Below are 16952 nucleotides of genomic sequence, written 5' to 3'. Positions count from 1 at the left end.
GTGCTATGTTGAAACTTAAAGCAACTTAAATATTTCAAAATTTATTAATTCAATTCTCAATCAGGAGAGTAAAATAGTCTCATTTTCTTTGTATTTCTTTTCGTCTAATAACATACTACTTACTAAGCATCACTCCCTGGTTACCTATAGTGCTCTAAACTATTAATCCAAAGGTTCAAATGCATTTTAAATGTAAATTTTAAGTACAGAACAAAAAAGAGTAGGTTTGTTACCAAAGGAAAAGAAAGGAAGATTGTCCTCTTATTTACTCTTTCTTTGCAAACAACTCTGGATGAAAGAAGCAGGAAAAATGATCTAGTTTACTATCCCTTATGCTGCATTTTTATATAATTTCTCCCAGTTCATCAAAGCATCAGCTGTCCCCGGGTTAATCTGCAAGCAAAGACACTGACGTTCTGTGCTCTAAAGCGAATTTGACAACTGCCAATCCCAATTAGTTTTGCTCATGAGTTCCAGGGGTCATGTTTGGGTGATGGTTTATAAAGAGTGAGATGCTGATAAGGCCAGAAACAGAGACTTTGGCACCAACTGAGAGCAGACTAGGGTCTAGTGTGGTCCATGCTGAACCAAACATTATACTAAGGTAAATTCTGAAACTACTTCAGGATCTAAAGGCCCACTTAATAGGACATAATCTAATCTAGACTAGCTATTCTCAGGTTTTAAAAAACTTGGTTTTCAAATCTTTGAAAAATTTGCATATTTCTAAATGTAAAGCCATGGAACTCTTAATGCAAATGTATTCTTACAATTTTAGATGGCTCTGCACATAATAAACATATAAAAACAGCTATTTAGAATTGAGCATAGAATAAAAATTACTATTTTGGAATAATCATCACTTATGAAAATTATTTATGTTTCTGGATTTTTATTTCCTGTAGGGAATATACTAGAATACTAATGTCTGTACTTTCATTTTTTTCATACTTACCATCTATAAACTTTTCTAGTGACATCCTCATTGCTTCAAAGATAGTCTTGTTTTAGTGGGAATGCAAAAAGAAATAGTTCTCTTCTTTCTTTCTTTCTTTCTTTCTTTCTTTCTTTCTTTCTTTCTTTCTCTCTCTCTTTCTCTTTCTTTCTTTTCTTTCTCCTCCTTTTTCCAAAACAAACTTTCAAAGTCCACATCAGAAATGATAGCTTTGAAATTAAATCTTTTGATTTATAAGAGAGATAAAAAGTTACTTAGAAAGAAAGTTCGGGTAGAAAAAAATGTACGTACTTTGCTTTTTAATAACTGATTGGAAATAACTGATTGGAAAGCAGAGTTCAATCCATTCAAGGTCATTCTTAGAAAGAACAGAACCAGAGGAAGTGCAGCAGTGAGATAGAATGTGCCCTTGAACTGGGAGCTCTGCTTGCAACACCTGAGTCAACGTTCTGTAGCTGCACAATGAGCCTTGCCAGGGGTGTGATGATTCCTGGGAGTCAGGTCTGGAGGCCACTCAGTTATTCCATGCAGAAGCTCAGGCTGACCGTTCACAGTGCTCTCTAGGAGGACCTTCTACTAATATTTTACATGCATGGTGTCTGTAAGTCATTCTCTAGCAACAATGCTAGTTCATGCTCATGACTTGGCTAAAGCTCATGAAAACTCATAAATGAAAGGCCTCCCACTTTAAACACTCAAGACACTTTTTCTTTTTTGTGTGTGTGGTTCTGGGGGTAGAACCCAGGGGCTTTTCTACCTCTGGGCTATACTTCCAGTCCTATTTATACTTTATTTGGAAACAGGGTCTCACTAAGTTGCTGAGAGCCTCACTAAGTAGCTGAGGCTGGCTTCAAACCTGTGTGATCTTCCTTTCTCAGCCTCCCAAGTGCTAGGATTACAAGCGTGCGCCACCACATGTGGCTTTCAAGACACTTTTAAGCCCTATGAAAAGAAGAATAGGATTCTTGATACCCACTGGAACACTTAGAGGAAATATTAACAGGAAGGAAAGATATCAAAATAAGAAATTTAAAAATAAAGCAGTTAATTTACTAGAGTGTAGAAACCATAGATGCCATTAGATTTTCTTTTTTTCCAGTGGGGAGATTATGTTGTTTAGTATGTTTGTTTATGCACAAATGTCAAGTACTGTGTTAAGATCCCTGCTTTAAAAGATGGCCAGAAATCAAGAACTGTCCTTGGGCCTTGTATGAAAGCTCTTAGTAATCTAATACTTAAGACTCAAGTATATTTGATAGATAAGCATGTCAATAGGTATAATTTTGTCAGGGATGAATAACAAAGGCATCACTCTAAAGGAATCAGAATTTCAACTTGAAAAATATCTCCAGGAAAGCCACATGATTATGAGTTTTTGGAAAGCATGATTCTAGGAAGCCTAATCCATGACGGCTCCGGCTCTTCTTGTTCTTGTTACCATTACAGAGTGCTAGACCAAACACAGTTGGTCTAGATTCCATTATCCTGCAATGGTAGAGTGGAAGGGAAAGCCCCAGAAGCTATATTTGTGGATCTAGACAATTACTAAAACTCAGTCATTACCATTTGGTTTCTTTCTAATGAGAATAATAATAATAATAATAATAATAATTATTATTATTATTATTATTATTATTATTATTATTAGTATGCCAAGCATTTGGGTCTTAGGGAAAGAATAAAACATGATCTCTATATTCAAGAAGGGACAGTTAAGCAAACAAATAATTAAAATATATTGATGAGAGCAACTGGTTGAATTTGTTTTATGGTGCATCAAGTGGGCTTATTTATAAACAATTAAAATGTTCTAATTGATCCTGTAATTCCTCATGGTCCTGTGAGAGATCAGTGGCAAACATTCTCCTGAATGATGGTAATGGCATAGAGCCTTTTAGGAAATTGAAGTTGAGTAGGGAAGAACAAAATGTAAGTAAATAATATAATACAGCAAAAATATCATAAAAATCTATATAGAGTTATGAGTAGACCTCCAATATATTTTGTTATTTTTATTATTGTATCTTGATTCTGCAATATGTAGGGCATTTGGCAAACAAACCTATGCCCAATAAGCAAGCTGATGCTGACAACATAAGATGAAATACATGGCATTTTCTATTTATCCATTAATTGTGTAATGTTAGTATTACACTCTCAAGTAACTTTTTTTTAAGAATTTACCAATGAAAGCATGTGGACATAGAGTGTTTTTAATTTTTTTCTGTCAAAAAAGGTTTTGAGTAATTATTAAATTTCTTTAACGGATAAAAGACTCTTCAGGTTTTTAATTTAATCTTAGAACATATTAACTCTTTTTATCTTTTGTCATACATTCAGCTGCAAATATATTTAAATCCCAAAAGATTTCACTGCTATTGTCTTATGTTTATCCATATCACTATTCTTTCTGTTATTTTTTTTCTTTGTTTCTCCTTAAGATATTTCCCCCTCTTCTTCCTGAAGAACTCACCTTACTATTTATTCCAGCGCAGGTTCTCTTTCTTTTTTTTTTTTTTTTTTTTTTTTTTGGTGGTACTGGGTTCCTGGAAGCCCTTCTACCTCCGGGCTACACTCCCAGACCTATTTTATATTTTGAAACAGGGTCTCTTAAACCAGCATGGCTGGCTACGAACCTGCGCGATCCTCCTGTCTCCGCCTCCCAAGCGCGGGGATTATAAGCGTGCGCCACCACGTCCGGCTCCAGCACAGGTTTTCTGGTAATGTTATCTTTGTTCTTTTTGTCTGAAAATGCTTTTATTTACCTCTAATTTTATATTGCATTACTTGTGTGTAGAATTGTAGGTTGGCAATTTTAGAGAACTTTAAAAGTGTCACTCAATTGCCTTCTGGATACATCCTTTCTGCTGAACCATCAACTTCCCCTTCTGTTTCTTTAAACACAACAGTATCTTCAGTGGCTTTTAAGATTTTATCTTTGGTTTTCAACAGTCCTATTCAGTAACACCTGGATGTAGTCTCTTGATATTTATTCTGTTGAAGGAAGAGAATAATCTTGTGTTTGTTGATTGATCGATTCAGTTTTGGAAAATTCTTTTCTGTACTCACATTAGATATTGCTTGTCTCCAATTTTCTTTCCTCTCTTTTGGGAATTTAATTATTTGTATTTTGACATTTTCACATGCCACATGTGATTCTGAAATCCTTTATATTACTTTTTAAATTCTTTGTGTATATGTTTCTTTAATCTCTGTGCTTCAATTTAGGTATTTTCTTTCTTTCTTTCTGTTTTTTTTTTTCTTTTTTTTGGTGGTGCTGGGGTTCCTGGAAGCCCTTCTACTGCCGGGCTACACTCCCAGACCTATTTTATATTTTTTTTAACTTGGAAACAGGGTTTCTTAAACCAGCGAGACTGGCTCAGAACCAGCGTGATCCTCCTGTCTCTGCTTCCCAAGCGCGGGGATTACAAGCGTGGGCCACCACCCTGGCCAATTTAGGTATTTTCTCAGTCCATTTTCAAGTTCAAAATCTTGTCTTACTGTTTTAAATCTACTATTAAACTCACCTAGTGAGTTCTTACTTTTAGATATGATTTTTGTTCCAGATTTCCATTTGACTCTTCACACAAATTCCAATTCTCTGAGAATAAATTCATCTTTCACTCCACAATCTTTGTTCTTCTATATTCTTTTTAATGTATTAAGCCCCTGTTAGGTAATTAAAATATCTCAATTATCAATTGGTATATTTCAATTGCCTGTTGTTTTTCTTCTTTCTTTTGGCATGTATAACTATTTTAAACTGTCTAGTATCACACATGTCCACCATGAGAAGCTGATATAACGCTCTTTCCTGTGAAATGTTTTCCCTTTCTTTAACTAGGCAGATAAAACTATGGTTAATCAGCTTACTTCAATCCAGACTTTAGCCCAAGTATTATTCGATCTATATTTAGTTTGTCTTTGGCTAACTCTCCAGTTATTTCAACTATAAATCTAATTTATTCTGTACAGTTCCTCCCTTATCTTCAAACTTATTTTGCAAGACTGCCAACATTTTTTTCTGTATTTTTTAAGCCTTCCTTCATATTTTTAGCCTGGTACAGAATTCACCAAATGCCCTAAGAGAAAAACTGTCCATATGTTTGAGTCTACCTCCCTCTAAGCTATGCTGATTTATAAATTCCCCAGAAATAACATTCTACAAGTTCAAAGCCTGAACTCCAAGCCTCCCACCCCATCCAGAATCCACGAACGCCTCCGGGGACAGCATTTTCTTTAAAGGTCAGATCATCTCTTTGGAGAACACCTTCCAAAGTAGTCATTCCTTCAGCAGATCCCTGCGGTTTTCAGCTTGTTGATGTCTGAAGTTTACCACAAACACACACACACACACACACACACACACACACACACACACACACACCATGTATATTATCCCATGGTTAATCTAAAATATGTTTACCTTTTCTATTTATTTTTTTCAAAGTGAATACTGCTTTTTATCCTTTTTTCTTCCATTATTAAAAAAATGAATTCAGGAAGTTGCATTCTTTGGGAATAATGATATATTCTTTTAGACATGTTGAATTTAAGGTGACAATGGAATTGACATGACACCAGTAGAAAGTTGGAGGTGTGAGGCTTGAATGTAACAACAAGGTCAGAACTCAAGATATAAATCTGGAGGACATATATGTGTAAGTTGATCCTTTAAATTATTATAGGTGATAGAATTTGCAACTGAAAGAAATGTAGACAGAACCCTCTTGCTCACTGTAAGGTTATTCCAAGGAAGAACAAAAGTAAAACAAAGGAGAGGGAAATTGAATAAATGATAAAATAAGCTCTTTACTTCAAAAACTAATTTAAAAACTAAGGGGAAAGAGGTCGTGGTTGATCAAACCAAAATAAAATGGTTCATTTCTAGATTTAGGAAATTATATTTAATTCTTAAATGGAATTATATTTACTTCTTACTAAGTGTAGAGCATTTTACTCTGCACTCTAAGGCTAAATCTACTTGGGTAGACAGAAGTCAAAACTTTCCTAGTTGAGTTAGCAATAGTTTTCTTATTCTACACAATTTCACAAAGGAAAGCAAAATAAGAAATATGAATACAACATTTTGTCATATTGATATTTGTTTAGTATCATTATTACTATTTTTATTAGTAATTGTATAGGTATTAATTTTTTAAAAATATTAATTCAAATAAAAATTGATTATAACAGATTTTTCTCCATACCACCTTTTCACACATAAAGACACAAGAGCAATATAAATATTGATTTCACTGAGCAGAAAATACCCTAATATCAGCTATCTCTCTGAATGAATAATTCATTTTGCTCTAAAAAAACTGAGAATATTACAATAGCACATTATTTCACATAGCACTTGTATCTGGTTTTGAGACTTTGTTCTGTATAGCTTGCAGTGTATGACACGTTTGTCTCTTACATTCACAAGAGAGTAATTTTATTCTCCAAAGCTTAAACAGACCATATTCTTATATGGTTCTTTATGTATCAAACTTTAAAAATAAGTTAAAGGCAGTTTCCTAGAATTTGATTTCAAAAGTGTTCATTCTGAAATATGCACATCACCATGTAAAATTAATTGCTTTTGGTTATCTTTAACTAGACAAGTTTTCCATGTATAATGAAACCTGAGAGATATGTACCTGTGTCCCTAGTCTCACAAGGTTAAATAAAAACCAATTCAGCTCTTATAACTGTAAAATAATCCCTTGGGGTCTATATATTTATTGTTTTATTTATTTAAAAAAGTACTTCATCCACTAATAGTACTCCATACTTTACCAAACTAGAACCTGAAATCTTAAAATAGTCATTTGAGGAAGAAATGCGTTAGAACATAATTTCAACCTGAGTAACTTACAACGTCGTTACATCCAGTAAAATAATTTTTCCTGCATATATTCAGAAGATTCGTAAGTTTTTGTTTGCATATTAAAATTGAAAAAATTTATTCCATACATTTCATCTTCTCAGGCAATGTACGTAGTAGATAAATTACTATATTAAAGGTTTTCCCTCTATTATGTACTTTGAAGTTAAAAATTACTACAAAACCAATGACATATCTTTCCTCTTTTTAGAATTACTCAATGCGGTTATGGCTGGGGTTAGTTTCCACTTTTTTTTTTATTCAATGAATGATCAAGAGAATCAAACCTTCCAAAAATAATATGATTATTTATATGAGGAATTCTTAAAACTCATAGTCCAAAAGCTCATCTCATATTTAATGCTAAAAGGCAATTATCAACAAATCAACAGACATTTGGTCTATAGACAAAATTCATCTTGGTTTTCTTAGAAATTGTATTAAAATACCTCATTACTAATATCTAAACTAAGAATGAAAATAATATCAGTAACTGGAACTAATTATTATGCAATGTGTATTTTTGTTGGCATCATGTACTATTTTATATTCCCATTATTTTGTTAATTTAAATGATTTAGTAAAAGCAGTTTCTCTGGTAAAGAAAAATAAAACTAATGTTTTTCTTTAAATCTTAACAACTTAATAATTGAAATATATTAATTGAAATTTTGGTGATTATGTTTATATTCACAGAATTTTCAGTGAAGAAATAAGTTATTAATATTAGGAAGATAATATTAACAGCATGACTACAAGTAAGAAGAAAACGGAATATGAATATCAGACAGTTCAGTGCTATGTATCGTATTGTTATAATTAAATCATTCCATTACAAAATATATATGCTAAACTGATTCATCTGTTTAGCCCATAAGCATAAAGAGAAAAAGTTTAATTAGAAAGGCAGAAAAGATACTGTAGAAAATAACACAAACTCCTAAAATCTAAACCAGTAACTCAAATTTGCCTTAATGTTTTATTGCTTCTTGATAATATTCATTATGAAGCAGTTGACTATTAACAGAATGTTTTATGAAAATAAATATATCTCTTCCCCATGAATAAGTACCACAGAATATCCTTCCTGAGTCTATTCCTTATGCTTCTTCCTAAGCCTCACACTAACAGACTTAGTTATGTTAGACACCTTATTTGTTAGACACCTTATTTTCTTAGTGGCTGAAAAACAGTGGTTTATGTTCTATACTCTAAGGACTGGCGGCTTCAGGAGTGCCATTTCCAAGTTTTCTTAAGTCTGTACATTTTTCAATCACCACTGCTTCCTCTGCCATTGCATTCCTGAAGAACGCAAGGAAGTCGCACCTAGAGAATCAAGTGGTACAAATATGCCTTTCTTAAACCTTCTGAGCAGGAAAGGATAGAAGAACCCAACTCAGACAACTACCTAACTTTGCCCTTTATGGCTTTACTCTAGATTATTTGTTAAAAGGAAATTATTAAATTTTCATGTGCTCACCAGAGCTTTGCCTTGGTTTATAAGATGAAAATAAAAAGGAAATATTATTAACCGCTTCACTGCCAAGGGATAATCATTATCTTCTGCAAGCAGTAGAAGAATTCCTAGCTGTGTGGATTGCAACTCTCTGGAACTGAAATGCATCAGGATGGGCCTCAGGGTGACTTAGTGCTCATGTTGGAGGGCACAGGAGCACAAAGCTGCTGCATCTGTGGCTACAGTTACCTCCTGGAACACGGAGCACAATTTTAGAGTAAGTGTGCAACCGGTGTGGCTCACATCTATGTTTTTATATTAAACAAACTCTGATCTGCTGAATCATTTACTCAGCCAATATGCCTCAACCGTTTAAAATAATTGCCTTAAAATTGTAAGGCAATTATTTTAAATAGAAATATCATTAAGAGTCATTCCAGGGTGGAATTTCTTTGAATAAAATGGATTACAAAGCAGCAGAAATGTATTAATTGGGTAAGAAATTCAAGCACCTAAGAAGGCATCTCTCTTTTTCTTACATATGGGGAAATGTGAGTTTGAGGCAGCAGTCTTATCTGTGTTCTTCCTAGAGCAGCCTGAACAATTTCACTTTATCTGTCATAGCACTTTTCCTGAAAGGACAGTCTGCTATACCCTGCAAAAAACATCCACGAAGGCACATTTTGCAGGATGAGGTGAAGGCCTGCCAAAATCAGATCCTAAAGCAGTGTGTCTCAGAACACTTGGTTCTCTCTCTTATCATGTCACCACTTAATCCATCTTTCGTCTTTGACATTGAATGAAAATAAATTGGGATTATTTCTACTTGATATAAAGTCACTTTTCACAGTAAAATAATAAATGAACATCATAAAAAATGCTAAGTACACTGTGAAACTGCTAAAAGCTAGGTTTTAAGTGTGTAGTACCATTCTTCACTTTCCAAAAGTATTTCCCAGTACTCCTTTATTATTTTTGTTTTGGCTCCTTTAGCCTTTTAAAGCATATGAACATCTCTGAGTTTTAAAACTATCAGCAATTTTTCAGGGGTCTTCTGCTTTAATAAGGCGTGAGTAAAAGACAAAAATCATACTTTTCATTTTCTGTTCCAAAGTTAGTATAAAGTACAAGTTTAAAATTTCCTCAAAAATTCAAATTTACTCATAATCTAAATGAGCTACTTCAATTGACTTATCTTATATTAAGTATATGTTAAAAGAAGAAGAATGAGGGTCTTAGGGACCCATAAACTATTTAAGTAGTAAAGACATTCTCCTTAAGTATATGACAACAATGCATACACATACACACACGCACAAATGTGCAGTAGAAAAAATCTAAATTAAAAAATCAAGTCTTTTTTTTGACTATTGCAGAATAAAGTCATTACTCATTTAGATAATAAATATTACCTCTATGGTAAAAAAATTACTCAGTTAAAGCCATTTAATTGTTTGAATTATTACACTACTATTTGGGCTCAATCATAAAATGTTCAGCAGAATAATTAGCACAGTAAGTGATTTCAAATTCGTCAAGATTTTTTCTCTCTGAAAAAATTCTATTCATCTTCAGAAATCTCTTACCAGCTTATATTATAAATGCATACTTTGTGATCACTACAATAATCAATAGCCAATATTCCATACTAGTTTTGCTTAAAAGTACAAAATTACATTTTTGCGACACACCAAACATATCTTTGATGATAGAAATGCAGAGATATAAATCAGAATACCTTCCAATTTATCTTCATGAAATGCGCCTCTAGATAGCAAGAGCAGGGCGAACCTCTGCCTTCCTTAGGAAGAGATTTGTTAACACACTACTGATGACTCAGGCAAATCAGATGGTAAATTACCTTTGAGAGGTCCCCAGCCTCCAAATAGAAGCAGATAACAAACACGTTCCACGTAACCCAGAGGACTAGCCAGACAGCGTACTGTAGAGAAGCAAAAGAGAGAGAGAGAAAAAGGATTAGTTTGGAATCAGCTGGGAAAGATTCAAATAGAACTTGAACTCCTAAACACCCAAATAAGAAAAATAGTGGGAAATATTAGATATTGCTTTTTTCTAAGAAACAGGATTAGATATACATTTACCTATCTGTTGATTTTTTTTCTATCATGGATTCTTATGCTATTACATTTCAGACTTCTAAAGGATAATTTTTAGGTTTTCAGACAAAAGAAACAGCAGTGGCCCAGATTACTATTTTAAGTGTGAAAAATTTTGGTTTCTAAACATGTAAAAAAAAAAAAAAGATGCTCCATAAGACACATCAAATATACCAAAAAGAAAACTCAGATTTTTAGATGGTAAAAATGTTCTGATATAGGATAATATATAACATTTTGTCCGTATTATTTCAGTTCATCTTCAGGTCAGCCCTCATGCCTCTCCTACCTAATCATCTAATCTCACTACTATCAACATAGATATCCATATTTATAGCCATACAGTTCACAGTGGCCAAACTCTGGAACCAACCTAGTCTTCAATCAACAGATGGATGGATTAGAAACCATGGTATATACACAATAGGATTTTACTCACCCATAAAGAACAAAATTATATCATTTGCAAGAAAATGAATGGACTAGAGATTATTATGCTAAGTGAGAATAGATTCTCCCAGAAAATGAAGTGCCATATATTTTACTCATATGTGGAAATTAAAGAGAAATTGGAAACATAAGAAACTTTAGATAAATAAGAGATGATACTATTAAAATAGTAGAAGGGAATCTGAGAAGGGTGGTGGGAAGGTTAAAGGGGATACTTGATTAAAGAAATAATGCTATGTACATATATGAAGTTATCAATGCTAGCTTTAACATTCTGTGAGAAAGTGGAGACCGCAGGGTGAGATCTGGAGGGAACCACAGCAAGTGCAGTTGTGAACACTCTGAACCTCATTTTTCTAATTACAATCCACAAATAAAAATGATGCAAATCAAATAAGAACAAAGATGATTATTATAAAGGAATAAAAAAGAAATATAGTCTGAGAAATGAACGGAAGATGGGAGGAGTGCATGGTCTATCTTGGGGAAAAATCCTGTAAGGCTTACTAGAATTGATTAAAAAAAACACTCCAAATAAAAAATGAAGGTTGGAAAGATTATGTTGGAATATTACTGTCAACAAAGGAAAGAGCAGGTGTGAGTTTTTTTTTTTTTTTAATTTGGGACAAGAAGGTATCGTGCCACTCTCCTGATAAATACTCATGGCTTTCATTCTTTTTTATGATGAGTTTAAATTATTTTATGGTTCAAGAACTCCCATGATCTTGAACCATATTACCTTTTGAGCCATACGTTTCTGTTAATCTTTTCAGACATCCTGGATTCCAGGCACTTTGATTACTTTCTGTTCCACCTTTGTGGAAAGCTATTTCCCACCTCTGTGCCTTTTGGTACATTATTCCTTTATTCCTCAATCGTTTTTTCTATTTTTTTAGGAAGTCCTCTTACCACCTATCAATATTTTATTTTTCTTCAAAGGTCAATTTAAATATCACCTACTGGGTTATAGTCAACAGGTATTGGCTGAGTTTTATGTAGTGCTACAATAGTTTTTGCTTGTCCTAAATTTATTTCAAATCTCTTATATCTAATAATTAATATACTTTCTTCATTGCACAATGATAATCTCCTTGAGAAGAGAAACTATCTCTTAAAATCCATGCTCGTACTGCTAAATTCCTAACAGTACTTTGGGAAAATAGTATTCAGAAAATATAATTCAATGAATGCATGAATAGCAACATAAAGAAAGTGCTATTAATTTTTAGAAGCAGAAATCATTCTTTCCTCCTAGATCTAGTGTTTATGAGAGAGCAGTGGTCCTCTATGTAGTGTGAGAAGTGGGAGATCTATGAGTAGATTAAATAATAATAAATAGCACCAGCTATTTTCCAAATGTGGTTGGCTTATCTAACTGCTAAATCAGGGAACTAGGTGCACTATTCAGTAGTGCATAACATGATAGGACAAACCAAATAGTCAAAGATGAAAGAAGGGAGAGATTTGAGAAGCTATTTGAGGTAAGGGATGGGACTAGAGGTATTTGAATAATTTGCAGAGTTAGATTTTAATTTTGAAAATATAATGAAGGGCTGGGTATTACTTTAAAGGTAATAGGATGAGAAAAATTGTGCCTACAGGTTTCAGTCATTTAATTTAAATGAGAAGGGAAAGAGAGAGAGAGAGAGAGAGAGAGAGAGAGAGAGAGAGAGAAATGAATTAAGCAATCAGGCAGATTGTAGTGATTGATCATGTTTTTTGTTGATAATGACACATTTTCCCAACCTTATTTGTGATGAAGAGCTAAATAAACAAATAAACACTCTGTACTAAACACCACTGTATCAGTATAATACAATATTTGGTGAGAACTGATGAAAGACACTGTATTACATATATCAAACATTCCTGATGTAACACTAAAAAATGTCAATGATACAGCTTTTTCTCTTTCATAACTGAAATTACATACTAAGCTAATGAAATGCTAAAAATAGTGTTTGCATTCATGTAGCATACATTGCATATTAAGTACATTGATGTATATATAAATATAATAAAAATATGAAACTTTCATCTATATTAATTAGACCTCATTTACATTTAACTATTAACCATTATATGTAAATGTTGATTTAAATTATTCTTGGTATGGTTAAAAAGCAAGCACAAAATGTCATCTTTTAATCACTAAAACTAATAATTTCATGAAAAGAGTTGTAATGGATATCTACAAGTAAACAGCAATTAGAAATTAATAATTTGGAACTTAACAACTGGATTAGCCAATTAGCTCAATGGCTCTATTTAAGTCACATGTTCTCACTACACTTTAGTTCCTTCAAATGTAAAACAGCTTATCAGTGGTAGCATTCTCAATTGGCTTATGTAGAATGGAATGATAGGATGCCAAAAGTACTCAATACTTATGTTCTCATATATGTTGTCATTTTATTATAACTATTATGCTAACTCATGATTTCTTATTAAAATTATAAAGCAATAATCTCTCAAGTTATATCTCCTAGAATATTTAAAATTATATTTCCTATGTTAACTTACATAAGCATTATTCCAGCTAATTGGATTTGGAACTAAGACTTTTCTCTTTAATTCAACATACTCTTCCCAAGAATAAGGGTATATAAATGTATTAATGCCAATATTAATAGATAAATGGCATTTTATAAAACAAATCTTTTCCATTTGGTTTCATTAAAACATTACTGTGTTACTTATGATATAGCATACCATATATTATAAAGCACTTTATCTTATTTTGAGTTGCTTTTTATAGTATTTATAGTTATAATTTTGTACTCTTATCCTTTTCCCCCATGAAATAATACAGAAAACAAATCCAGAAAAAAGGGAGTAAATATTTCTTTTCTATTTTTGCATGTACTTACATTTAAATTTTTTATTTTGTATTTCATTACAAACCAGATAAGCCCATTATTCCTACATGTTATTATAGGTTTACAAAGGAGAATCATCACATCTAATAGTATGGTTCCTTTAGTAACCACGGAAACTAACTCTCATGCTATACAGGGTTATGTTGGCATTTGCTTCTATTCAAAAGTAAGGCTTTTTTTTGTTTCACTTTATCCATTTAACTTTACTCATTATGTTCTATCTTCTTTCTATTTTCTTTTATTGTTCATTTTCATATATGCTCTTCTCATTTCAGTAGTTACTATTTATCTGAATCATATATCTTCCAACTGGATTTTGACTAGTATAAATATTGATGAAGAGTTTTCATTCCCTTGTAATTTGTCCTGTGAAAATTTTTTATCAATAAAGTCTATCATTCATGCAGTTCTTAAAATTGTTGGTCATAATTATTTAGAGTATAAAGCTCTGTACCAACTTCCTTCCAGCTGCTGCAGCTAGTAGATGTGATATTATGGACAATTGTTCAGTTTGAGTATAATTGGAAAGTATGTAATACTCAGGACAGACAGCCTAAAAGTAGCACACTTGCTAGATATCATCTAACTCGTAGTTTTCTGCTAAAAGCTAATCTTGCTTGAGCCTCAATTTCTTGTTAAAAACCTTGTATCTTATGCTGTATTATCTGTGATGAGAACAAATGCATTTGTTTGATAAAATTCAGTCTTTTTTGTGTGTGGTACCAGATATTGAACCCAGGGGCATTCTACCTCTATGCTACTACCCCCAACCTTTTTAATTTTTATGTTTTGGAAACAGGATCTCACTATCCATGGCTGTCTTAAAATTTAAATTTTAAGAGTTAATGTTGGAACCACCAAGTAAGTCATCTGAGAGTCTGATTCAACTTGAATATTCAGCTACATGTTCAAATTCTCATCTGAAAAGGTTAATGAATCATCATAGGCTCCATGCTGTAATTTTGGCTCTCATGGTGCAATCAAATTAGCTTGAGACAAAAATTAAGGTATCAATCATGATAGGTTAAGATATTGGCTAGACTCAGATATATGGCTATGCAATATTTAGAAAGGCAGCCTAGGTACTGAAAAACTAAAAGGCTTATAAACTATTTGTCACAAAAAGTGAAAAGTCAGATGTTCTCCCTAATATGCAGAAGCTAGGGAGAAATTGGAATATGAGATGGACTCTGGACAAAGGAGGAGGAACCTTAATTGATAGAGAAGGAGATCTAACTGAGGGAGATGGGAGGGAGGACTAGAAAAACACCTCAATTAACATGATGTATATACACAAACTTATCAAAGTCAATCACTGTACTGAGCAGGGGAAGGAGAAAAGGGGGAAGGAATAAGACAGAAACTAGGGGAGGGCTCAATGAGTACTGTGTACATGTATGCCTCTATCACCCTAAACTTCATCAAAATGGATCATTACATACATCAACAAGAAGAAAGAAAGAAAGAGAAAAAGAAAAAAGCCAGGCATGGTGGCACATGGTTGTAATCCCAGCATTTGGGAGGCTGAGACAGGAGGATTGTGGTTTGTGAACAGCTTCAGCTACTGAGTCCCTTTGCAACTCAGTGAGACCCTGTTTCAAAAATAAAGAATAAAAAAATAGGTCTGGGAGTGTATCCCAGGTGTAGAATGTCCCTGGGTTACATCCCCAGCTCCAAAAGAATAAGAAGGAGGAGGAGGAGGAGAAGGAGGAGGAAAAGGAGGAGGAGGAGGAGGAGGAGGAGGAAGAGGAGGAGGAGGAGGAGGAGGAGGAGGAGGAGGAGAAGGAGGAGGAGGAGGAGGAGGAGGAGGAGGAGGAGGAGGAGGAAGAGGAGGAGGAGGAGGAGGAGGAAGAGGAGGAGAAAGAAAAGGAAGGCAGGCAGGCAGGCAGGATTAAAGTCCGGTGTGGTGGTGCATGCTTGTAATCCCAGTACTTGGGAGGTTGAATAAAGAGGACCACAGGTTTGAGTACAGCCTTAGCAATTTAGTGAGGCCTTCTGCAACTTAGTGAGACCTGGTGTCAAAACAGAAAATAAAATATGGCTGTAGATGTAACTCAGAGTTAGAATGATGATTGATTCAAACCCTAGTAACACACACACACACACACACACACACACACACACACACACACACACAAAAGAAAAAAAAAAAGAAAAAAAACCAACTGAAATAATGCTATGCAAATATTTTAAACTACCACTCCTAATCTCAAACATATGAAAGAGGAGGGAGAAGAGTAGGACCTGTTTGGAAATGCTCTGTGAATTGTGTGCATGTGTATTCAAATCACTCTGTGCTTTAGTATGATGTATAATTAAAATGAACCAATAAAAAATGGTACAAGTCACACCTTAAAGACACTGTCATTGCTTTGCTATTTCTTTCTCTTTAACTGCCAAAAATTGACTATATTTTGAAAGTATAAAATATATTTAACATACAGGATGCATATGAATTTTAGCATAGGCTGTCAGGTTTTTATTTGCACAGGTACTTGTAACTTTTTACTTGAATTCTATTAAATTTTTGAATTATGTTTAAAGATAGGGGACACTGGGGCACTGTATCTGCAAAATAATCACTTCTAGAAAAATTATGGAAAAAGGAAGTCAGTAAGACAAACACATTTTCATATCCTTCTCACTAATTAACAATGATGGTAAAATCAATTTCAAAAAAACAGCTGCTTTTATTAAAGTGCAGAGCCAAGCATTACTTGAAATGAGGATTTAAATTTATGATTTGACTGGCTTTCTAATTTCTTGTTTATTTTTCCTTTGTGTTTGGGGAGAGAGAGAAATGTTAGATAAATGTAATATTAGGAAATATTCCATTTTTAAAAGAAAATAACTTTTATTTTTTAGGTCTTTTTAATACTAGAAGGATTGCTGGGAAGATGGTGACCAGGGAAGCAGCACATACCAGTCCTGCTGACACCTGATCTCCATTGCTTCAAAAAGAGCATGCTAGAAAGTCAGAAAATACTACCAGTACAGGACTAAAAATGATAAATACAAACAACATGGAAAAAGAAGATTAGAAGACCTATCAGAGAGCAGAAAAGAAACCTGCCCACCTTGTGGTGGCGGGTGCCGCTGCAGCACCATCTTGCCTCACAGCATCCGATTCCAGAGATGAAAAGGCAAACCAAGAACCTGAAGTGAGCAGCTGCAGACCACCGGGAGTTGTAGGCCAGCAGTTCTTCCTGTGCAAACATGG

General features: G+C 33.6%; 1 protein-coding gene across 3 annotated transcripts in view; it reads right to left on the bottom strand.

The window, feature by feature from the left end:
* NKAIN2 (sodium/potassium transporting ATPase interacting 2) overlaps window positions 1-16952 on the bottom strand; it is a gene marked incomplete at both ends in the record, with an annotated part of 1067732 nt that overhangs the window by 494607 nt on the left and 556173 nt on the right. For all 3 annotated transcript variants that reach the window (XM_080700348.1, XM_080700350.1, XM_080700349.1), the window contains one exon: window positions 10148-10228. In XM_080700348.1, the coding sequence (XP_080556474.1) occupies window positions 10148-10228 (81 nt within the window). The remainder of the gene's footprint in view (window positions 1-10147; window positions 10229-16952) is intronic.

The sequence above is a fragment of the Muscardinus avellanarius genome (assembly GCF_963383645.1).
Source record: "Muscardinus avellanarius genome assembly, chromosome: 8".
NCBI classification, from domain to species: domain Eukaryota; kingdom Metazoa; phylum Chordata; class Mammalia; order Rodentia; family Gliridae; genus Muscardinus; species Muscardinus avellanarius.
This window is presented reverse-complemented; position numbering and strand designations above follow the sequence as displayed.